Source organism: Parasteatoda tepidariorum, chromosome 11 (genome assembly GCF_982258835.1).
Source record: "Parasteatoda tepidariorum strain Cologne lab strain chromosome 11, Ptep-v5.0, whole genome shotgun sequence".
Classification (NCBI taxonomy): domain Eukaryota; kingdom Metazoa; phylum Arthropoda; class Arachnida; order Araneae; family Theridiidae; genus Parasteatoda; species Parasteatoda tepidariorum.
Window position 1 is genome coordinate 84,186,748 of NC_141765.1, and position 26,178 is coordinate 84,212,925.

A 26,178-nucleotide genomic window follows, 5' to 3' on the forward strand; every position below is an offset into this window, starting at 1 on the left:
TTTCATTAACTTTTGTTCAAATGATCGGATTTTCTCAAATTTCTTAGTTTGTGAAATGGCCCAATGTCTTGTGAATGATCTTTAATGGCCAAAAAGACGTACCACAATTCTCATAATTTAATAGCACTAATTAAGTTACTAATTTAAGTTAGAGAAACCAACACAAAAACGTACTTTCTCTGAATAAGCACATTTTAATTTCAGTGGATTTTGATTTTTGACCCTCCAGATGTAAAAGGGGGAAGCCACAATTTGGAAAATATGATACCAATAGTTTCGGCAGGAGAGCTATTGAAACTTTGAGCCCTTTAATGTTAATTTCGCTTTCTGTATGTTTCACATATCTCAAGAAACTTTCAAGCGAATCCAAATTTTTTTCGATATTAAATTTATATTTCCAGAGATCATTCCATTGAAAAATAACTTTTAATAAATTTTTAATTAGTTTTATTATTTTATTTGTTAAATGGTATAAAAATATTGAATAGTAAGATTACAAATTTTTATATCATTTTGAAATATGCAATTTTAAGTGAAAATGAATAAAGTTATGAGTATCGGCTTTTTTGAATAGTTTCTAAAATATGAAATTTAAAGAAAAAAAGATCATTTGTCTTTTTAAATTTTAAATTCTATTGTTCCAGAACAATTTGACCAGTTTCGATCAAACTAGCATATTTTGTCAATAAAAATTCCATAGTTTAAAATGATGTTGACATTTGCAGTTCAGCATTTTTCGACCCTTATCAAATAAAATAATAAACTGTTTAGATTTATTTTTTAATAGAATTGTTTCTTGATAAATTACATTTATAATTGAGTGTAAAAACATAAAATTCGTAATATTAAAAAAACACAACAAATTATAAAATTCCCAACAAATAGTGAAATTTACAAAAACAAACAAATAAAAAAAATAGTTTTTTTTAAATATAGTTTGTTCAAAAGTGAACAATTTTAGATCTGAATTAGTTTATAGGCAAAAATAGTTTTATTTGTCTTCGCTCCCTCTTCAATATATTATTTTATTCTTCAAATTAGTTTATATTTTATAGTTAATAATACTTTTAAGGACTAATTTAAAAATATAAAAAAACTTTTTTTCAAGATCTCTGTTATTTCTCTCCCCTATAAAATATAATTTTTTTCCTTAATTATTATTAAAATTAGTTGCTTCATCAAATGTATGTTGAGTACGTTACCAAAGTATATTTCCTGATACCTAATATTGTGCAGGTTAATTTCTTTAAATACTACCAATTTCAAAAAAGGCATTCCATAAATTATATTTTCTGGATGATTCACACCAAATTTGACAGGCACTGCCACAGAAATCTAATATCATTCAATAAAATGTCAAATAAAGTAAAAGTTACGATTATCCAATACCATAATTGTTAGCTTTTCGGAATAATTTTACACCGGTTTTAGCAATTATATAGTTTAAAAATGTATACTGAGTTTCAAAATGTCATTTTCCTTTGATGTCACTACAAAGAGGGAACCACCACACTATTAAAAATTTCTCTCCAATGGACGCAATGTTTTTATAAGTTTTTAAATTCTTATCATTTTTTTTTAAATGAATAATTCTGAATATAAAAAAATGTAAAAGCAGAAAAATTTGAAAATAAATTCTAATGAAAATTAAAATAGTGCTATTTAGAAAAACAAGTTTTGTTCTTTTTTCTTCTTTTCTATAAATAAATAAATGAATTGCAATAAGTAAGTTTAAATTGTTTCTTTGGTGCTGCCATCTAGCATCAGCTTTTGTATTTAACATTAAGAGAATTTAATAATATAAGGAATAAAATACATAATAGGGTTATTTTCATAAAATTTGCACTTTTGATCTCTCATGAGTTAAGGAATTTTACTGAAATAAAATTCTAAATAAAAGTTTTAAACATTTAAATTAATTTATCATTTGTTTTTAGTAAATGTAGATACATATTTTATAAATTTTTTGTTCTAAATTCCAAATCAAAGAAAGTGGTTTGAATATTTATTTTTTAAGAATTTTTTTTTAAATGCTTGCTACTCAGTGGCGGATCTAGAATGGAAATGACCCTCTTAACTACATTGGGCCTATAGAGATCATCAGATCTAGTGGTAGAATGTTTGAAAAATATGTAAACTACATTTAGCATTAGGCTATATGGCTATTAAAAATTTCCATTTTACCCGCAATTAAATATCTAAATTATTTTTCGTTCGCATTTAAAGCTAAATATAATTTAGAATCTTATATTACTTTATGTTTTTTCATATCTGAAATATTTTTTTATCTAATTTAACGGGGGTGAGTTCGAAATGTATAATTATTATTTTGAATATAAGAGTGAAAGTCTAAATGTTTACAACATTTTTACACTAATGTAGACACAATCGTTAATTTTAATTTCTCTTACTCTCATTTGTCAAAGATTATGGAACAAAAATTAATATAAACCAAACATTTCTTCAATACAGTCAAACCCCGTTATAGTGAACATGGTTCATTGTGAACTCCCGGATATAGCGAACGAAATGTTCGCTTCCGTGCCTTGCTATACACATATTATATTATTTGTGTACATAGTGAACCAAAAGGAAAGAGGAAATTGGATATTATGAACATTTTTCTGTTTTCGACTGATTTTTAATCTTTATTTTTTGGTAATTTTGAAATTTTTACTTAAAATACATGTACCGATTTTTAAAACTATTTATTGAGTGGTATGTAGCTATAAGCATTTTTTCTTGTTTGCTTCTTCTATCTCAGTTTCCCATCTCTAAATAAAGGCCATCCCTAAATGTTTTGTACGCAAGACGAAAAGCAATAAAAAATAAAAGTTAACGCATTTTTTTCTTAATACATATTGTTTTTTAATCATTTTGATATTTCTTTTTATGGGTCATTTATTTAAATATTGTTTAATAAACGGGAGCAGTTCGGAAAAATTAGTTAAAATTGTTTGCAGTGTGGATATAGTGAACTCCTGGTTATAGCGAACCGAAATTTTGGTCCCTTGAGGTTTCACTATAGCGCGGTTTGACTGCATTTAAATTAGCATGGAATCCCGATTCCACAGCGATGGGTGTACTAGATTAATAATTAAAAAAATTATTAAAAAAGATTTACTTATTATAAATGTCAAAAAATTATGGAATCTGATAAAGTTCTTTAGATGTGAAAAATCTTTATCTTTAGATATGAAAAATCTCAGATCAAGTTCCTTAATTTTAAATGAAAAAAAAAAACTCGGACTTTAGTCAATCCCTCTCTCCTATTATGCTCGCCCTTCTCCCACATGTGAAGGTCTGGATCCATCAGACCTGAGGCTTTTGTCTCGGATGCCCGGATCACTGACATAAAAATTGATGATGGATTTCAAAAAATCTATAAATTCCATCCAAATGAGGCAAGAAGAAAACAAACTCGATATTTTTTTTAATTAGATGCCTCCTACGAATTTTAGAGATATACTGGCCAAATTTAATCGCAATAGAAATGGAATAAACGAATATGGGCCTGTATGGGACATACGATAAGAATGCGTCAAAAAAACCAACTATAACAGCTTTGATATGAGCTCCGGATGGAAAACGGAAAAGAGGACGACTGAAACTAATCTACAGGCAATGATAATAAAAGAAATAAACACCCTGAGATGACTCGGTTGGAGGAGTGCCAGAGAAGTAGCTCTTGACCTTCTTGACCGGCGTGGATGGAACGCCACTATTGTGGCCTCATGCGCAACCTGGTGTTAAGAGAATTTAGTCAAATGTGGCATTTTATGTTTAAAACATATTATAAATTTATAAATTCTAATTTATTGATTTAATTTAGTTATTTAGGATTTATTTTTAACTTCTGTGAAGCATGAAAGGTTAGAGAGAGAGAGAGAAAAAAAAGAATTACACAGAAAATAAATCAATTCATGAGGAGAAAGACATTGGTAAAATTTCAATACAAATTCTAATGATAAATTAGCAATTCCTTACAAATTCTAATGATAACATTTGCTTTCAATTAAAACTGAATAAATTTTTAATAAGCTTTTAGAATTAGAAGCAGCCTTCATGTGAGTTTTCTGGCACGTCCACCTATAAAGATTTAATTAAATTAGTTACTCTTTACAAAAGCCATATTTGGATTTGATAACGGGTTAACACACTGGTAGGAGCCTTCTAAACCAGCTTTGCAAATGAAAGAAAGAATTTTTGAATGTCTGAAGAAAAAGCATAAGAGAGTACAACAAGAACTTGACTTGTGGAATTAATTAAAATGATTATGGCACTGCGAAAAAATATTCATCATTCGAGAGTATGAAAAAATGCGAATTTGATTGTATCGATGAAGCAATAATAAATTCTCAAATGATCTTGAAAGCTCTTTTTTAAACTATATTTAAAAAAAATCATGTCTATTTTCAGCTTTTGCTGTAAGGTAAATCTACAAAAAAGTTCTTATTGAATAACTGCATTACGTTTTATTAAGAAAATCTTAATAAGAGCCTAAAGTTTGGGTCGTTATAATGATTTTATAAAGCATAGTTCAATAAAAAAATTATCCTAAAGATGCTAAATATAAGTTTACAAATTATTCAGTTGATTTAATTCCTAAGTATACGCCACTTTGAAGATTTTCTTAACGATATCTATGAATCTAAAAAATCATTTTTAAAACTTAAATTATTTGAAGTTATTTTACATTGAAATTATTATTACAGTAACAAAAACTCTTTCTTTTGATGATGCGATTGAAACTTTCACCGATGTTAAAGCAAGTTTTTATTTATTTATTAACTTATATATTCTTATTAAAGTAACTAGAACACGTATTTCTACAAAACGTACTATTTTATAAGTTTGGAACACGTTGAAAAGCGTGTAGAAAATCCAAAATAGTAATGTATTTTAATAACTTTTATCCTGATCTTTTATAATTTTATTTTTTGTATAAGTTGTTTGTTATTTGTATCAAATAAAAAATTCTAATTATTTATTTATATTTCTTACATATATATATTTTATATATATATATATATATATATATATATATATATATATATATATATATATATATATATATATATATATATATATATATATATATATATATATATACATATATATATATATATATATATATATATATATATATATATATATATATATATATATATATATATATATATATATATATATATATATATATATATATATATATATATATATATATATATATATATATATATATATATATATATATATATATATATATATATATATATATACATATATATAATGTTAGTTACTTACTTAAGTACTTAAGGTGTTAGAGGTTTTACTTCCTCTAAACTCGCTTAATCATCGACAGAATTACAATAATAATAAATGATACAGAACATTTATTATTATTATATAAACATTTTTATTATTATATTACAATAAAAATAAAAATACAGAAATCAATAATTGTTTCACTTTAAGTCGTAAGAAATCGGCCGATAAATAAAAAAATAAATAAAAAATTAAATAATAATTGACTCAGAACCGCATCTGAAGAATAACCTTGACACATCTTTCCCAACCTTCTCTTTCCATGACCGTTTCTTGACCCATTATATATACTGGTTTCTTATAAGAGGGGAAATTATTATTTTATTGATTCTCTAAGATTTAAGGGCTCCATGCAAGTCCAGATTCACAAATCGCTTATGGAAGCTAATAGGTTTACGTTGTCACACTGAAGAGGATTGATTTTACATTTTTGCCCGGATTTTGCAATAATCAAAACAGCTATTAAAAGGGTAGTGCTTTACCACACTATTGCCCGTGAATTATTTATTCCTGTAAAAATTGACCTACCCAAAAAGCTTTCAGCTACGAGTATGTTAGTTATTGTCATACTGAAATATGCATAGTATATTTCCTTACATTTAAAAATCAAATTATTATCTTATTTAATGTGTTTTCAATAAATAATAATCATTAATGTAATCTGTAATTTTTTCATACCACAACCTTGAATTGAGTGCAGCATAAAATCTATTTTTAGAGATACATCTGCCAAACACATTTGCATAAAATTCGAGAACCGTTATATGATTACTGATGTTTTGAGAACATTGAAATTCTCTATTATTTCTCACACTTTCTTTTCCGCCAACACATTTGAAAGTGTAAGGTTAAGAAGAAGACACTTGGTATTAAATTTAATCAATTAATAGCCAATACATGAATTACTTAATTTTCTTTAGCAAAAACTATTCTAACGTACACAAGGGACTTTTGATTTCTTGGTGGACGGAGGTGTCTTGTTGGGCCCTGCAGCCACACCTTCCGAGCCATTTTCCAAATATTTAATTTGTGAATATGTATTTATATTAAAAATTGAGATTAATCTTTACTTTGAAACTCCGCATAATTTCAAAAATAAAACATTTTCATTTATTATAATTTGATTCTTTACTAAGCCAAAGTGATTCGTTAAAGTGCCAAGATCAAAAAATTGATCCATTTCTCAAATTACATAGGTAATCTGCAAGCTACCTAAATAAGCAGCACATTACCTACTTTAGTAAAAATAAGATCCTTTGCACAACGTTTCTGGACGTCTAAGTGAAAATTATGTTATTTCTTTATTTTTCGCTATCTAAAAAATCAAGTTACTTCAATCAAACAATCAACACATTAGTTAATAGTATCAATCATCAATCACTTTAAACAATGTAATACAAAGAATCAAATGGTTTAAAATATTATTACAATTAAGGAAATTATGTCATTTTCAGTATCTAAAATATCAAGTGAAAACAATCAAACAACATACAAATTAGTTGATGTTAGGAAGGAACAATATGGAGATCATTGATGATAACATTACCTTGGTACATTTTTAAAACTTTTTAACTGGTCACTCAAGTTAATCTGAAGCTAAGCAAAGTAGCGTGCAGATTAACGGCCTTGGAACTTCAGTAATAATAAAGTTACAAAAGAGTGTTTAGTCAATAACATCAACAAAAATGTACACTAATTCTTTGTCGAATTGAATAGTATCTAAGTGATAAGAACCGTATTTTTTAATAAGAGCCCGATTTCGTTGATTTTTGTTATAACACTGTTTAAGATAATGTAAAAATCGTTATAGAACACAAAGATTTTTTTGTAAGTAAAAAAAAAAAATGCGAAAACATAATAATTACTTATTAAAAAACAATTATTTGCATTGAGCTACTTTTTGAACCAATTTTATAATTGCAAATGATTTTTTTTTCATCAGCTACAGCAGGTAATTCTTCTAAGTCTTTTTTGTCATAAGAAAAAACGCACTTTATCGAAAAATATGAGATTTTTCATAACAGTAGTGAGTTTGCAATAGTTTTTCGTAACTGTTAGGTTCGGTCTGTTTCTGCTCTTTATGCTAGTTTTGAAACTTATACAAAATATCAATATGAAGAAAAACCACAGTTTCTTAAAAATGAAATTTGTTTGTGTTCTAATTTTCAAATATTCAGACATTTTCGCTAGTGTAATCTCTGGGCTCATAAAACTATGTCAAACATGAGAAAAATGTATTTATTTCAATAATGTTCATCGACATTAAACGTCACGCAAAATTACTGATTTGTTTTGTTTGATATTTTTTTAAATATTTGTCTGTTTTTAAGTCCAGTCAATACACCATTTAAACTTCGCTTTGAATGCAGCACACTGAAAAAGCTATTTTCCTTGGCAATCGAGCTAAGAAAAACACCCTTAAGTAATTTGAGAGATATGGCGAATACACAGAAGTAAAATTACCAAGGAAGAGTCGTACTTCTTACAGTTCTAAATTTTGCGAATCAAAAGTTATTCAGGGTGAGTTTTTTTTTTCGAAATGTACTGTACCGCAACGTGGGATAGAGATTACAATTTTAACAATTTTTAGAGTCTGAAACAATTATAGGGAATACAAAAAGAGTGTAAAAAAGCAACAGTTTCTAATATGCTTTCGATTTAAAATAATGAGGAATCATTTCAAAATAATTTTAATATGCTTTTCGTAAAAATTTTATTAAATTTTAACTGCATATTATTACAGTATCTCTTGGTAGCGTAAGGACTAACACATAGTTCATAAATAAGCTTTTGAAACAACTTTTTCTTAAAAAAAAAAAAAAGAAGAAGAAAAATCGGTAATTTGCTATTGAATCTCAAAATATTTTTTTTGATTAAACAGAAATAAACTTTAAGCTTTTTTCCCAGGCTCGAAAATTTAATAATTATCTTTTTTAGATTACTTCAAATAAAAGAACTTATTTTTGGTGATTATTTTTTTAATTCATCGCGAGATTTTAAGAAATATTTTTAACTTGTTTTATGAAGGTAAAATGTAATTTTAACTCTCGATTTTGATAGTATTTCAATTTGATTTTTTTCTAATTAGGATTGTTAAAAAAAGAAAACCAACGAAATGATCAAAGTACTAGCAAAGTACTAGTTTCACGTTCGAAATTCTTTAAATAAATCGGAAGTGAAAATTTCCAAAATGAAATCAATACTTAAACTTCGAGCTACATTTTTCTGTATGCATAAAAAACCGAACCCAGGAGAAGGAGAAGAAATCAAAACTTTAATAAAAATTTCTGAAAAAATTATTATTAAAATAGCTTAAAACAATTTACAACGTTACTTTAAAAAGAATTTGGAGTTTAAGGAAAGAATTTTAAGTGTATTTTGCGATGCGTAGACAACATCCCAAGAATTGGGACTCAATCTACATGATTTTTTGACGAGATCACGATATTAAAAATGAATTAACAATATTTTATCGAGAATAGTTTCTAGGCACTATTAGTTATGTCACAGTAAACAAAAAAGGGAAATTTGGTTCATGTTAAAATAACGCATTAAAAGAGACTAAACTTTGAAATACTATCTTAATATTGTTTATTTAATATCACTAGCCCATGTTATGCAACAAAACTAAACTCTGTTTTTTAATCAAATAGATTGAGATTTCTGTAACAACAATTGACTAACAATTGTTTATAAATGTAAAATAAACGGAATTTAATGTTAATGTTTCGCCTTCATTTGATGTAAAAAAATTATGAAAAATTGTTGTTTAAAACGGCATAGCTAAGATTTTTTTTTCATTTTATTTTTTTTAAATTCTTTGTTTGGTTGTTTTTTATTTACCTATGACAAACACGAAAAAAATTTTTCAATTATAAATGGAATTATTTTATTGATAAGTAAATGAAACGGAATTTCAAAATAATGTAATCGATATTCATTAATTAAATAAATAATCATATTTTTTATCGATACATAATAGAATGTTGCTGAAAATAAAAGAAATCTTTTTCTGAAAAGTAAAAAAAAAATGTTAATTTAAAAAAAGTATTGAGGTGATTTTTCTTGAAATTGTTTTTTTACAAAAGTTGACCATAAAGAACAAAATACTGAAATAAATAAAAAATGACTAAAATTTATAAGAGTGACGTAACGTAAATTGTTATTTTTCGAAACCATTCTTAAGCATTAAAGGAACATGAATATTTTTCAAAAAGATTAAAATCAATTCAAGAAAAAATTCTCTTAAAGAAAGTCTTCAAAATAAAGAGCGAAATCCGCCAAATGTTTAATTGTTACTGGAAAAGAATTAATTGCGTTTTAATGTTTGTTTCTCTGCATTGTATGTTGAAGTAAAAAAAGCCATTCATTTGGCATTTCGTCTTAAGCAAGGATAGAGGCTATGTGAAAGTGTTCAGAGGAAATATGTATTTTCTTTTCTTTTCTCTTATCAGAGGCGTGATTTGTGCTGCAATTCTTGATGAAGACAAGTAAGAATAGTTTTCTTTTTAAACTGTTTTGGTGTTTAACAAAGGAAATGCATTTTTTTAAAAAATTTCTTGCACATTTTTAATTTTTGTATTGATTTTAAAATATTTCAGCATAAAAACATTAAAAAATTGTTTGAAGAAACATTTTAGTGCAACATTGATTAGAAGTGTAGAATTATCAAAATCGAAACTTTGAATTCAGAAGAGCATTTCGATTTGTTCATTTGAAAATCATAGCCTTATTTAAATGCTTTTGAAAGTAGCGTTTTTTTTTTAAATTGAAACATCAAACAACAATTGCAACAAAACAAAACTGAGGAAGTTTTTCATGTGTTTTTTACTGTATAAAAATTACTAAAACATTGTTTTTAAATTATAAATTTAAAATGTATGTTATTTGTTACGTTATTATATGTTATTTGTTAAGCTTATTTAAATGCTTTTGAAAGTAGCGTTTTTTTTTAAATTGAAACATCAAACAACAATTGCAACAAAACAAAACTGAGGAAGTTTTTCATGTGTTTTTTACTGTATAAAAATTACTAAAACATTGTTTTTAAATTATAAATTTAAAATGTATGTTATTTGTTAAGTTGTAATATTTTTATTTATGCTAAGTTTGTATTATTTTTAATTAGTGATGGAATGAAATACTACGTTCGCAATTTTTCTTAAATTTAAGAGCTATACTTTCTGTAAAAAATTTAATAAATATGTTCTGTGATAAAAAGGACAATTTATAAAAACAAGAAAAAGATGCGAACAGATATTACTACATAAAATTCCAGAAAAGATTTTTTGTATTCTGAGGGATTCCATTTTGTCGTTTTTCTGAAGATTACATATAAACAAAGATAACAATTAATTATTACTATCAAAATTGCCTTTTGTTTACAAATCACTGAAGGGGGGGAAATCAAAAGTTTGATAAATCTTTTTGATAATATTCAATAAAAACTATTCATTTTAATCCAAATTCATTCCAAAAATCCAGATTCATTTTATTTCAAAAATAGCAAAACAAGAAGATACTAATAATGGAACAGAAAATTTTTAGAGAAAAAAAAAATTTGAAAACTTTACTGTGAGAAAAAAGTTTCATTAAAACTACCAGAATATGTTAAAAATTTACCGTGTTTCTGGCTTTAATATCAAAAAGTTCGGTAAATATTATCGAAGCTCTCTGGTAATGATTTTAGTAATAGTTTTATATTACGTGAGGAAATTTGGTAATTTTCGCACCTTAGAGCATGTCATGAAAACCATTTATTTGGTTAAATTTACTTTTTAACTTTTTTATTAACTATGTAGTAATGAGAAGTATAATTTTGAAAGCCAGAATTATCGATATACCATTCGCATAAGAACAGGAAAATTACGAAATGAATGATTTAAATACCGTATATTTTGATTTTATTAACAAGAATTATGCTGTTGTTTTTTTATCCTTTTCTCTAAATATGCCATTACTACACAGCACGGTAATTTTACCAAATTCTTTTCTTCGTGTTAAATTGCAAAATTAAATTGTATTTTGAAACCATAAAGCTATTTAAATGGTGTTCCTTAATAATCTCTCTTCATATATATTTTAGGAATTCCTGTCAAAAAAGTACACATTTCAGGAATCTCTACTTTATATTCTAGCGATGAGGGACAGAAAATGTTACAACACGCGACGTTTTAGAGAGTATTACGAGAGGTTTTAGAGAGAACTTTAAAGGCGATTATTAGAAACAACTCTAATTTTATCAGGCAATAAACTAGTTTTAATTTTTCTTCTTCTTTATATTACCTTTCTCACTAATCATCCAAAAAAATTAGCTAGCCTACTTATCTTTTCGTCGATTAAATAGTACTTTAGATCGGTAACGTGTTTTAATCAGTAACGTGATTAAATAACGTGTTCTAAATTAAATGATCGGTAAGGTGATTAAATAGTACTTTAGATCGGTAACGCTTTGGGAATTCATTTTTAACTAGTATTAGAAAAAAAAATTGAAGAAATACCCAGCATAATTTACGGAATACCCTGCATAATTAAGAAGGCATGCGATGTTTTAAATATTTTTACCAAAAAAATTTTTGGAGGTACGGCAGATCTATAAATATATACTCTATAAATTTTGCTTTTCCCTTAAGATATTTTTGTTTGATTTTCGCATACGTAGAAATTAAGAACGGTAGTGTGTATGCTTTTGGATTTTCATTTTTAACTAGGATTTTAAAAAAAACATAGATTGGAGTCTACTTTTACGGAATACCCATCATAATTAAGAGTCTATGCAATGTTTTCAATGTTTTTTACCAAAACAATTATTTGAGTACAGCGCGACTGTAAATGTTTCCTTTACTTTGCTTATCTATCTGTCTATCCATATATATATATATATATATATATATATATATATATATATATATATATATATATATATATATATAATTTTGTTTTTCCCAAGATGTTTTTGTTTCATTTCCGCTTAAATAGCCCTTTTGATCGGTAATCTGTATCTTTTTACTTCTATTCCAGAAATATTTACTTCAGGTGATGATTATTTAACACCCTGCATTGGACTGTGGTTGTAACTGCATTAAATAATAACGGTTATTTTCATAAATAAGCACTGAGTTACTGTATTAAATATAGGGATGCAGTGGGGAGATGAAATTGTATTCCCAAATAGATAAAAAAAAAAGTAAAAATTAAAAGACTGAATATATATATATATATATATATATATATATATATACCAGCAATTATTTATGTAATACTAATAAATAATAAGAACATAAATTAACATTATAGTCAGTCAAAAATAATTGTTTTTTCCTTCTCTTTGGATAACAAACATAAACAAAAATTCAAGACCTCTCAATCTCCTAAAATGAAACACAATTAAAATATTTTCATAAATGCATTTTCTTTACGATGACTCACCGTAAGATTTTTTTATATCAATGTATTTAAATATAAGAAATTAGTAGTGTTATGAACCTCCATTCACGAAATTGTGCCCACCGTTTAATTTGACGGTACCGGTACTTAAATGCCAATGAACGACTTGAAATTCATTAACCAACTTCGTCTATCAACAGGAAATCTACATAATTTTTTATAAGGATACGAGTATAAATATAAAATGAGATTCGTTAAAACAAATATATTTAGGGTAAGTCTAGGACAGGTAGCCGTAGTTTTTTTTTTTTTTAAATTGCAATAAAAGTACAAAGAATAGAATACAAAAAATGCTTTTGCATATTTGAATTTGTGATACATGTACTAAAAATATTTTAAGAAGAAAAATAGTGATATATTGATGATAAAATATAAAGAGAAGTGGTCATCTATCTTTACTGTTGAGGAACGTTGGTCATTTAATGTAGTAAGGAAATTTGAAGTCAAATATTTAAAATAACACATTTTATACAGTTAACCATGCACACGATTAATAAAAATGAGTAAATTTTAGCATGGAAAAGAGGTGATCAAATAAACAAATCTTATGGATAAGAGATTTAAAACATCGCTTTCAAAAAAACATTTATGGCAAAAGTTTTAATAGTTAGTACATTTTTCATGCTTGATTATCCATGTGCATTACACATCTTATCTAGTTACCATTTTTAATTGTTGCATTGTTTTCTTCCCTACAGCCTACGCATTGATCTTTATCGAATTCTGAATGTCTAGTATCAGATAAATTCAAAATTATTTTATCTTTTCGCTGCCGAAAATATTTTCTTCTTCGAGATTAGTTTAGACCGTTTAATGGTTTTAGACTTACTTACAATTTCCTCCATTTCTGGAATAATAATTTCTGGAATAATGAGGAGTTGATCATCTAATTTTTCGTGGTATTCCGATATAAATTCCTTTATATTTCGACTCAGTAAAAAAGATTAGACTATATATGGACCATAAAGGTCCAACGAGTTGAAAAAATATGTAACCTACGAATTAAAAAACACTTAATTCACGAAAAATATTTGGCCCCTGAATAAAATAAGCATTAGGCGTTTAGTTTGTCCTTTCATCATGAGGAAACAACGCTTTTTCTAAATTAATAAACAGGTTTAAACTATTTCTTCTGAAACAGCGTCTGCTGCAATCAGTAAAAATATATAGGAGTTATTTAGATTGGGCATTTAATCTAGAATTACCCAAAATTTATAAAGTTTAATTTAGAAATCTTTATTGAGTTAGTGAAACTATTTAAATTCATATTTAATATTCATAAGCTTAATTTCATTATTTATGTAGAAGTAAGAGAAATTTTCACTATTTGCCATTTTAAACAGAAAACTAAAAAAAGCGAAAGGAAATACATACGCCTGCACAATTTAACATATCCCTAGCCAGAATGATGAAAAAAAAATTTTAAGTGAAGGTGATAAAAGAATCTAGTATACATCACTTAAGAAAAACAAGTTTCTTAGAAACAGACCGAAAACCCTTATTTTTAGTCAGAATCTGATAACCACAAATATTTCACCTCCAATCTTACGAGGAAGATAACCGAAGTGTTACTCGGGATGAATTACAAATATTGATTTCTTTACAGACAGTTTTATTTTTAGGTTTTTAAATCAAATATAAGACATATTTTGTTTATTTCTAAGTAATTATTAATCAAAATGTTACTCGGGAAGAGTTATTAATATTTTTTTCTTTACTGACAGTTTTATTTTTAGGTTTTTGAATCATATATAAAACATATTTTGCTTATTTCTAAGCAATTACTAATCGAAATGTTACTTGGGAAGAGTTATTAATATTTTTTTCTTTACAGACAGTTTTATTTTTAGGTTTTTAAATCACATATAAAACTTATTTTGCTTATTTCTAAGCAATTATTGACCGAAATGTTCCTCGGAATGAATTATTAATATCTTTCTCTTAACAAATAGTTTTTTAGGTTTTTAAATCATATATAAAACACATTTTGTTTATTTTTATGCGATTATTAACCGAAATGTTACTCGGGATGAATTATTAATATTTTTTTCTTTACAGTATAGTTATTTTAGGTTTTCAAATCATATATGAAACATATTTTGTGTATTTCTAAGTAATACGGTTAAACAGCCACAATTCTATCCGAGCCAAATAGGCCCACTTTATAAAGCCATTTTGTTACGTGGGGCTGGATATATATTGTAGTAGCCGAGAGGGCTACTCCGTCAAACTCACGACAGGCTGATTAGGGGTTCGAATCCCAGCTTTGCAACAAGGACAATTCTCTCACTCCTTCAATACACGAAGAGTTTCCAGTGTTCTTCACTCTGTAATTGGTGACATTAAACTCTAAGGATACGGAACTATCATTTGCGTATAAATGGCACAGCAAACACGGAGCTCCAATGTTCGTGTAAGTTATGGTTTAAATACTATGCTAGTCGTAAATAATTACAAAACCTGATAGTTTTGTATTCACGGCTTTTTAACCGTACTAGTTGAAAGCTGTTTCGAAACTGTAAAGATAAAAATCTTTAACCTTTATGGTTAATCAGGTGGATATCAGACTGTCACAGGTTATTTTACTGAAACTTTAGAAAGAAAATTCTAATAGTGTATTAATAATAGTGTATTAATATATATATAGACTAGTTTTGACAACTTGCACATAAACTGCTGCAACTTTATATATAATTGGAGTACATACAAAAGTAAAGTTTTTTTAGAAAGCTACGACTACAGGAATTTTAAATTTATAATAAACTCAATTTTTAAAATTTTGTCCAAAATCATGTTTTTTCCCTTAAAATGTTATTATTTCTTTTAAGTTTTAAAAATGTAACAAATGTTGTTCCATATAATTGTCAATGGTTCGTTTTTAAAAGATTTATGCCCACAATAATGCTTTGTGCCTTGACTTTAAGAAATTTTCTGGAAAATTACTTTCAAATAAATCGTACGCCGAAACTTTTTGTTTTAATTAAAACACTCGAACATGGGGCGTCATGAAAAGTGTCAAAAAACATTCATAATCAAACATTGTGCTAGATTATAAGAAAAATAATAAACCTCTAATAACCGTTTCTACTGAGTGATTTTTGAATATATTTAAGTGAATTAACAAATATTTAAACAAACTTAACAATGTTTGTCTCGCGAAAACTTTTCTTCATTTCCTTAAAATAATTATTTTTATAAAATCACTAACGCAAAAATTGTTACTCTGCTCATTTTCGTATTTTTTTTTTCCTTTGATGATACAAAATCATCATATTAAACATTTGTGTTTAAAAATGATTTATAATTTGAAAATAAGAAAAAACGATTGTTTGCGACACTTTTTTTGTTATTCCGTCAATTCAAATCTTCAGGTGTCAAACATGCATTTAGGTGTAGAAAGTAATTGTCTTCTTATAATAAACACGAAAAAAAACTTCAATATGTAAGAGTTCTAAAAAATGACAACTAAGTCTTTTATGTAACTAAATAGACAGCTGGATGAATGAGGTGTAAAGAAGGAATCTAATACAAAATGCCACGGACAAGTTTTTTTTTATTTTACGTCAAAGTTGAATTTTTTTGTTCCTTTTTTTACGGAGTCGAGTAATTCAGTTTAGACAGAAAAGTAGATTCTACTGCCTGTGCCATTGCTTAACCTCTTGATACCAATTTATCGAACAAAATTTAGTACGCGTAAAATATTATTATTTTTTTTTTGTTTTTGATAGGGTATGTAATTATAAATTTGGATTTACCCTTGTTTGTCGGAGTTTTTAATAACAATGAATAAGAAAAGAAGGAAATTCTATTTAAGTAAACATCTCGACAGTTTTATGGTATATTATTTGAGTCCGATGGATAAAAATTAAAATTTATAAATTTTTATGCAATAATTAAAAATGTGTTTGAAAAAGTTAACTAAGATTAATTAATTGACTTTTTTGAAAAAAATATTTTATTTCGTATATGAGTTTGTTTTTTCTAAGCTACACATTTTTAAGTAAAAATTCGCATTTTCTTCTGTTAGCTTGGATCTCATGAAGTTGAATTTCAGATTAATATTGGAGTTAATACATTGTTGAATTTCTTCTTCTTCAGTATTTTTTTTTTACTTCTTTGTTGAGTATAAAACTAAATTTCAATAAAATTTTATTATTTTTTATTATTTATTTTATCATTATTTTTTATTATTTATAATTTTTAAAGACGTGTATAGAATTGGAATTAATAAATTTTAAAAAATTTAATTTCAAGTAAGGTTAATATTTTTTTTATCCATGCATTCCTCCTTATCATTTCTAATCGAAATAAATTATTTTTTTATAAATCGTTTTTTAGCAGTTTCTTTTAACGAAATTTACATTATTAACCATTTTTTTGATGCAAGCAAGAGCTGGACAAAGCCGGGTAGGGGCTAATACCAGGAACCGATACTTTTCACTCAACTACTGCTGATATTTGTCAGAAATTACATGCCGACAATCGCTATGCTATTTATAAATGAATATGAAAGGTAGAGTAGACTATTTATTAGCCAATGCTTCGACGCTAGTATTTTGAAAAAAATCGATTAGAAAAATTTAGATTTTTTTTCTGCTACCTATTTTACTCGGTAATTTTGAATTACTTGTATATTTATTCTCAGTAAAGTCAACATCACTGTTACCATAAATTATTTAATCGGGTTTTTCATCATGTTTAGACTATTATAAGATTTCTTCTCTGTTAAATGGTGTTGTGATTGTAAGAAATATTTAAGGATCATTTAAATTAAAATTTAAGAAAATCTTTTAAATAAAAATTAAAGCAATTTCATTCACGTAGCTGCATAGGAAAAAGAAACGAGAAAACTTGAGGATTCAGTTTTGTCCTAATTTCCCCTTTTATAAAAATTGTTACGATATTAAAATAAAATCACACGGCAAAATAAAAGCAACAACATTTAAAAAAAATTTAAATTTTAAAATTGTACTTTAGTAATGAATATCAATCGACTAAAATACCTTAGTTTTTTATTCCATCTTGATTGATGGAGGATAAATGAATCATTGAAGCGTTCTGAATAAAATTCCTCAAGCAGTTTTGGATATTGGCGAGCGAAAGCAAGTTGGTGCTGAGCCTCTTATACATTTAAAACAAAGAGGAAAGAAGTATAAAAGTTAAGGTGTTAAAAGAGACTACGAAGAAATGAGTAGGCTCTACTTATCAGCGATAGCCAGTAGGGGAAGAGTAACCAAGTAGCGAAAAAAATAATTGATACTTTTTTCCTGTCAGTTGTACAGTTCGAGTTATTCATCAGTTGTTAATAGCAATTGAAGATGCTTTTATCGCTAAACAGGGCTTTCGTTTATTTACTTCAATAGTCAGGAAAAAAAGAACATAAGATGAACTTAATTATAAAACTTCCATCGAAACAGATAATCATTATCTTTAAAAAAATTGTTTGTAGTTGTGATTAATGAACAAACTTTCTTCGAAACACTCTTAATGGATTTTTACAGAACTGCTTTTGGATAAGTTTCTGAACTTTGTTTTTAACAAAAAAGCACGCAACAAATGTGTTGAAGAAATGCCAAGAAAGCCTAGTAATGCAATCTATCTTTTAAAACAAACATTCAGATTTGTCGCGTAAGCCTGCCACCGGTGCCAAAACTTCACTCGTTGTATGTAAAGTTTGGCACACGTTGACATTTTTTACAAGTTTTCACATAATCAATCATTTTATTAAAGATTGTGTCTCCCTCTAAGAAAATGTATTTTAGCCAAATTTTTTTTCTCAATCTACTTCATTTTTAGAGATTTGCACTGGTTACGAAACGAAATATTGAATCTGATGCCTGAATTTTAAGCATTAAAATGCAATCGTAACGGTTTAAATGGTAGTTCTTAAATGTAACTGCTAGTCAGTGCCGACAACATTTTAAACTACAAAATTGGACACAAAAACTAACTTCGGGTAGCCGCTATCTGGAAAATATAAACCCATTAGTGTAATCAGATTTCTTTAATTTTTGATTCATTAATGTTAGTTTCGCTTTTTGCAAATTCAGCTTTAACGCTCTTTCTCTGTACACACAACATATTATATATATATATATATATATATATATATATATATATATATATATATATATATATATATATATATATATATATATATATATATATATATATATATATATATATATATATATATATATATATATATATATATATATATATATATATATATATATATATATAAAAGTTTAGAAATTGACATTTTAAATTGTATTGAAAATATCTTATTTTTTCATTTAAAAGAAAGCTTCTCAGTTCTTTTAAGATTAATGTCTAGTTCGACAGAATTTGAGTTTATTTAACAAAATAATATTAAATATTTTACGGCATTTTTGGATGATCTGAAAAGAATTTCGTTCAAATGAGAATCGATGAAAGAATGAATGTCATTTAATTGTTATTTATGACAACACATTAATGACGTCTTACCTAAAATTAGCTCGTCCTTTAGTAGAAGATTTCCTCTCTAAAATTTTGAATTTATTGATGTCATTTAAACACTAGACAATCGACTGATGACAGTTTAATGATTTTAACTGGAGAGACTCTTTCAATTGCTGAATTGATTATTCAGATTTTACCATTTAATAAATCCGACAAGATTAATTACATAATACAACTATCTTAATTATTTTTTGTCAAAAAGAATTACAGTCATAATATATAGATATCCCAATATTACAGTCAAAATTCTATTCATCAATTTGAAAAATAATTTAACCTTTAGGGTAATAAAATGAAAACATTGTAATGCCAACTTCCGATTTATTTTTAATTTTTACAAGGTATCGTTTGAATTTATTACCATGAAACATGTAAGTTATAACGAAATGTTTATGTAAGCCAATCTCCAAAAAAGGGCAAGTTTCAAATATAAATCATACAGAAATAAGCATTTTCTAATTGATTTGTTCTTTTACTTAAATAATAAATTTATAGAAAAATGATTCAATGATTAAAATGAGACAGATTTGCTTTGGACAGTCGTATATTTCACGGATAGGAAAATAGCATTTCATTGCACTATTTCATAATAGCATAAGAGTATAAATACTTGTAAAACTATTTTAAGAAAACATAAATAATTTTAAGCATTTACTTTAATCTATTTTCTGTTGAAACAGTAGCCCGATTTCATACGTTATTTTTTGGACATGCATCAAAACACTAAATTGCTTAACACTAATTGCTAAAACTTAAAAAACGAAAGGAGCTATACTTTTAAAACGTATCTAGATTTTCGAAAATAAAACAATAGAGAGTATTTAAATGCAAAATAAGTTCATCTTTACTTAAATTAATTAGTCCAAGTGATTTCATAATTATACAATAACAAAAAAGCAGGTAGAAATTTTAAATAAATAAAAATATTTTTTAATAAAAGTTGTAATATGTGCAATATAATAAATAGTATTACCACATCCGGTACAAATTTAATCCATATTACACTCAGAAAAGCTGCCTCCCCCATCTACATGTAAATTAATTGCAGATATGCATATCTTAACTAGTAATACAGTAATATTAAAAAATCAGGTATTTTTATTTTAACTTATTTTGTATTTCCTAAATACAGAATGCACTTGCTTTGTAAGATTACTTTTGGTGCATTTTTCAAATGATGGAAGTAGTACATAGACCTAAATTTTAAGCTCTAACAACAATTAATTTTAGTCAAGTTAACATTTTTGATTAAATTTATAATTCTGACTAATGGCAAGAGTTGACATAAATTACGGTTTTCTATAAATATTTTTCCAACTATGAAGGCCAATTTTGGACCTTCATGAAGTTCTAACTGTGAGCAAACTATTTTTTTTATAAAAAAAATAGTGTTTAGATGTTGACAAACAAAAGTAAGAGCACAAGGTTTAAGTATAACGGTTACTCGATATTACTCTTAAATAGCAGCAATAAATAAAACTTGAAATAAAAAAACGTAAATAAAGCACAAATTAAAGCTCAGAAATGGATATAGTATAAGTTTCGGTTCTATAATCAAGAAAATGCTATAATTTTTGCTTTTTCACACAGAGTTTTGGTTTCTTGTTTAGAGAACCGACAGTATAGTATGTCCTTTCTATACCTTTATTTGAACTTTATCCATTTGTTTTGCGTTATTTATACGTAGCACTAAGTATAACTTTTCCTCATTTGGAGATGAGTTACTGTGTGTGAGATTTTAAGAAAAAGCAATTAGGTGTTTTTATGCATGTTCTAAAGAGTAACGTAAGGAAGCATGCTATTATTTAAACAGAAAATAGATTAAAGTACTTTAAACTTATTTATACATCATTAGAGTATTTTTAAAAGTATTTGAGTATTTTTTTATGCTCTTATTAAATATTTCTGTCATACGTGAAATATAGGAATGCCCAAATTATGTAATGTGCGCAATGCCAATAGTCTTTCCATAAATTTATCGTTGATGATAATCTGATAATCTTACAATTCAATAAAAAAGTTAATATATATCATAATAATTATCATAATAATTAATATAATATCATAATAATTTTATTTAAATATAAAAGAACATTGCGTATACAGTGAATATTTAGTGTCTATAAGATTAATCTAATTCAAAATTTTCTGTAGTTAATGTTATTGTTCTCGTCCTTTGAGGTGTTTCTTTTTATAAAACAAAATCTAGATTGTTGTTTGAAGAATGACATTTGTAAAAATGAATGACAGATAATAAAACAAATTTGTTACTTTGCCAGCTGGAACTTATTAACATCAAGTGTTAACGATCAATTAGTTATGCGAACGGGGAAAGCCTAACATCATTTTTATGTGTTAAATTGCAATTTTTGATTCTTTCGAGACGCGTAAACATTAATTTCCTTGAAATTCCATTTATTTCCTAAACAAAATAAAACTTTCAAAAGCTATACAAATATTCTACAAAAAAAAAATACTTTTGCTTGGTAAATCACAAATATCACAATTTGCTCAATTATTGTATTCGTGATTCACTATACAATAACTGTTTAATTTTTTCAATTAGGATATGAAATAAGGATCCATGAAAAAAAGTCTAGGACCAAAAGAAAAAAAAGTAAAGAAGTCAAAATTTCTAATTCTCGAATTTTCCCTTAAAATTGCAATTCCCTCACTAAAAATTATCTTCAGATTTTCATCAGGAAACTAGATTTTTTTCAGATTTTTTTATACACAAAAATCTTAAGATTTTTGAAGGTATTGCTTTTTTTAAAAAATATCTGTGGAAAAACATTTATTTGTCGATTTGAACACAAATTTTTCTTTTAAAATATTTGGCGTAATCCTGTCCTCATTCCTGCTATCATATTGGTAACATTGAATAATTTTTTCAGCTTTTCAAAAAAACACCTGCAGGTATTTGGCCTACTTTTATAGTTTTTTTTTTTAATTTTTAGAATTTATTTTCTTTAGAAGGTTATAGAAATGATCCCATATTACTTACTTAAAAGTTTAGTCAACAGCCAGATGTCGACACATGAATGACAATGAGGCAATGAAGACAAGATTGTAAAAACGTTTTCAGAGAAAAAAGTTCAGAATGTCTAAGAAATGCTTCTACAAAATCTAAAGATATTTTTTAAAAAAATGAAAATCATCCAAACACATATATTGGCCTCTGACATTAAAGTACAACCAGTTTTCCAAGTCTTAAAAAAAAAAAAAAAGAATGTGCGTAGAAACAAAACATTTGAAGGAAATGTGCACGAAACAGATCTTTATTGAATGCGATATAGAAATTTGCTTAAATTCAAATAAAAACATCATTTTCAGCAAATAAGCACATTTAGCAGAAGATTCCCTTCTCAGAGAATACAGTACAGTGCTCAAAACAAAAAACGAAACACCCTGAATAACTTTCGATCTAATGAAAGGATTTTCACGTACCAGAATTCAATCTTAATGACACCCCACAGCTTATAACTAACTATTCAGACTATATTTTAAGTTTCGAAATGACGCAAAAATGTATTTTCGGTTGATTTTGATTCTTGACCCTCAAAATATAGGGACGGTAAGCCGCAATCTGGAATTTCTGGTCTCAATAATTTGGCCAGGAGAGCGGTCAAAGGTTTGAACGAAATCGGTCGAATAGTTGGAGAGAAATCAAATTTCAAATATTTACCTTTTTTAAAATTTGATTACTTCTAAACTTTCCAACAAGTTGCTCTCAAATTTTGCATTTTGTCACTTAAAATAACATTTTTTAAGATTGTGCGAATATTGTGGAACTTACAAGTCAAAATTGCTTCGACCATTATTAAATAAAACATTGAAAAGTAATTTATAATCATTTAAAATTATATTTTAATTTAAATTAACTTCGGATAAACGAATTTTATAGTCGTGTGCAAAAAATTTTTATTCTCCTAAATAGTTCTCGAGTTAGGTCGAAATACGCTAATAGTAAAATTAACAATAAGAGATCCAAACTTCCGAACGCTCTCTTGACCAAACTATAGGACCATATGTTCTGAATTACGGCTACTCCCAATTTTTGACGATTCAGAAGAGAAAAAGCTATGCTTGATCAGAGAAAGTGCGTTTTTGTGCCTTATTTCGTAACTTAAAATATCGCCTACGTTAGTTAATTAGCACATTTGAGATCACGTTTTCGAATCACCAGTAACGCGCACCCAGGATAGGGTTTTCAGAAACTGTAAGCAAAGGTTTTTTTTTTTTTTAAATCATTAATTCGATTTTGTAGAATTAATCTATATAAGAAGAAAATGATCTTAAAAGTAGTTTTTATTTCAGAACGGAAGTAAAGTTCTTTTTCTGAGTAAAGAATCTACAAACAGAAAATATTATCGAAACAGTTCGACAGGCTTTTTTTTTCTTCTTTGAATCCCTTTCGATTCTCAGAAAAAGATTTCACTATGTGGGGGGAGACAAACTATTTTGGAAACCAAAGAAAGGTAGAAGAAGGGACTTCTTTGGTGAGTTGAACAGGATTTATACAGCTACCCAGTGTCACATTATTCATCACTTTCTTTCATTATTAAGTGAAATCCCACTTGCTTGTACGTGCTCGAGTGGTGAAATAAATGTTTGCTTAGAGCATTTTTTTGGTTTTAATTTCCTCACAATATCAGAGAAATATAATTATATATTTCTCTGTAATATCATTAGAAGAAAAAAATTAAATCACTTTCTTTCGTTGATCTGAACAATGTTTGATTATTCAATTAGCAAAAAAAAAAAAAAAAAAGAAAAAAAAAATCAGGAGTAATGCTGAGATAGCATTGTTTCTTACAAGAAAAAAATATTACGTTCAAAATGAATTTGGAAATATCGATATCACGGGCCACAACGATATAGATACCACGTGGTAGGACTGTACAGTCTTTAAAAGATTTGGATTCCACCAAAAAGAATTCCCTCAAAGGGTGGTGATGATTATGATTTTGAATTATATATTGAATCTAGAAAACAGGTAAAAATTTTTACATTTTTTTAATGGCATATAAATTTTAAATAAGATTTCAGAAAATGCTTAGATAAATTGTGAAAAGAATGGTTAAAAATTAATTTTGTGGATCCTTCGAGAAAAATCAAAATTGGTGGGCCGGTAAAAATATTTTTTTTGCAAAACCCAGTTACAAAAAGCAACTTTATAATAATTTTTTTAAAACTTTTACTAATGCCTTAGATTTTATCATTTTATTAAGTATTCAAATCGTGATAATTTGAAGAAAAAAAATTTATATTCAAATAACTAAGCCACGCACTGACAGACAATAAGGAATAATATTCCTGCACACTTCAAACAAGCAACCTCTTTTTTGGATAAATTTTTAAATGAAGACAAATTCATAGAATTTGCTACGGCAATTTCAATTATTAATAATGGCAGAAAATAGTGATAAAAATAATATCCTTAAAAATATTTTATGATTTAGATCAAAATATTACGGAAGAGTTAATTTTTAGGCGCAAATTTTTGGCATCTTCTGGTAAAAAAACCAGTGAATGTTATCCCTCTTTACCCCTGAAAAAAGTCGCTATGACGGGGAATATTCACCTTATTGACCGTAATGGATACATGGCCAGTCGTAACGGTCATTTTTCTCATTCAAGATTTTAAAATCATAACTCAATTTCACTAAACACGTTAAACGGCCTTGCTCTCATGCACAAAAAAGAAAACGAGAAAAAGAAAACAAATGAAAAAAAGAAGACTAATGAAAAAAAGAAAACAAATGAAAAAAAGAAAACAAATGAAGAAAAGAAAACACAAAACAGTACAACCTAAGTAACTTTTGATCTAATGATCGGATTTTTAAAAAAGATACATAAAATCGAACTTCTTCTGAATAAGCATACCTTTTTTCAAGGGATTTGAATTCCTGACCTGCAAAATATAAGAGGTCGCCGCAATCCGGAAAATAACAGTCCCTTGATCAGTAGAGCGATTGAAAGTTTGGACTCCTTAATGTTAATTTTTTTTTTACATATTCCGCCATGACTCAAGAACTTTTTAAAAACTATCTGAAAAATTTTTTCGCATAATTATGAAATTCGTTTGTTTAACGATAATTCAATACAAAAATAAATTTTTATTAATTATTTATTATTTAAATTAATAATAGCAAAAAAACTTTGAACAATAAGGTATTCAAATTTCAAATCATTCTAAAGAATGTAATTTTGTATGGCAAAATGCAAAATTTGCACGAAATCGGTCGAATAGTTCCTGAGAAATTGAATTTTAAAAAAGTCGTATTGTTATAATTCGATTTCTCAGAAACATTTCGACCGATTTATTTCAGGTTTTATACTTTGCCATATAAAATTAAATTCTTTAACATAATTTATCAATAATAATAATATTAATAATTATTAAAAATTATTTTAGGCGTGAATTTATCCTTGGATAAACTTAATTTATCATTGTGTGAAAATTTTCAATTCACTTAAAAAGTTCTTGAGATATGGCAAAATATGCAAAAAGAAAAATTAACATTGAGGTGTCCTAACTTTCGACAGCTCTCCTGACCAAACTATAGTCACCATATTTTCCAAATTACGGCTAATTAAACTATGGTAAATTAATATAGTCCTAGTACATGGATATTAATTATCAAATTAATTATGCCCTGAATCTACTTCATAAAAAAAAATGGACGAAAATTGAAAATTTAAGTATGAAATTTTTTCTTTATTTTTACTCATTCCTTATTTTCTGTATTTTATTAATATAATTTAATAAACAATCTATTCGTTGCGTAACAAATTTGATTTATTGATGAAAAATAACTATCAGTTTAAAGAGTTTTTTTAATTTATTACAATAATAATATTTTATTTCATAACCATCGTTGAACAGAAGACCCATTT

At 26.5% G+C, this 26,178-nt stretch overlaps 2 protein-coding genes across 6 annotated transcripts in view; one reads left to right on the top strand and one right to left on the bottom strand.

Moving 5' to 3' along the window:
• LOC107446434 (uncharacterized) overlaps positions 1-26,178 on the bottom strand; it is a 62,401-nt gene that overhangs the window by 28,796 nt on the left and 7,427 nt on the right. Inside the window, exon 1 of one of the 4 annotated variants that reach the window (XM_016061081.5) lies at positions 17,778-18,295. The exons of the other annotated variants lie outside the window; for them this stretch is intronic. The gene's annotated coding sequence lies outside the window, so the exon portion shown is untranslated. Of the gene's footprint in view, positions 1-17,777; positions 18,296-26,178 lie in introns of those variants that run through there. 4 annotated transcript variants of the gene reach the window in all.
• LOC107446433 (glycine receptor subunit alpha-2) overlaps positions 9,662-26,178 on the top strand; it is a 35,925-nt gene continuing 19,408 nt past the window's right edge. Inside the window, exon 1 of one of the 2 annotated variants that reach the window (XM_016061075.3) lies at positions 9,662-9,818. In XM_016061075.3, coding sequence (XP_015916561.1) covers positions 9,754-9,818 — 65 coding nt within the window. In that variant the 5' untranslated portion in view covers positions 9,662-9,753. Of the gene's footprint in view, positions 9,819-24,047; positions 24,275-26,178 lie in introns of those variants that run through there. The other variant, XM_043041390.3, reaches the window with a different exon arrangement.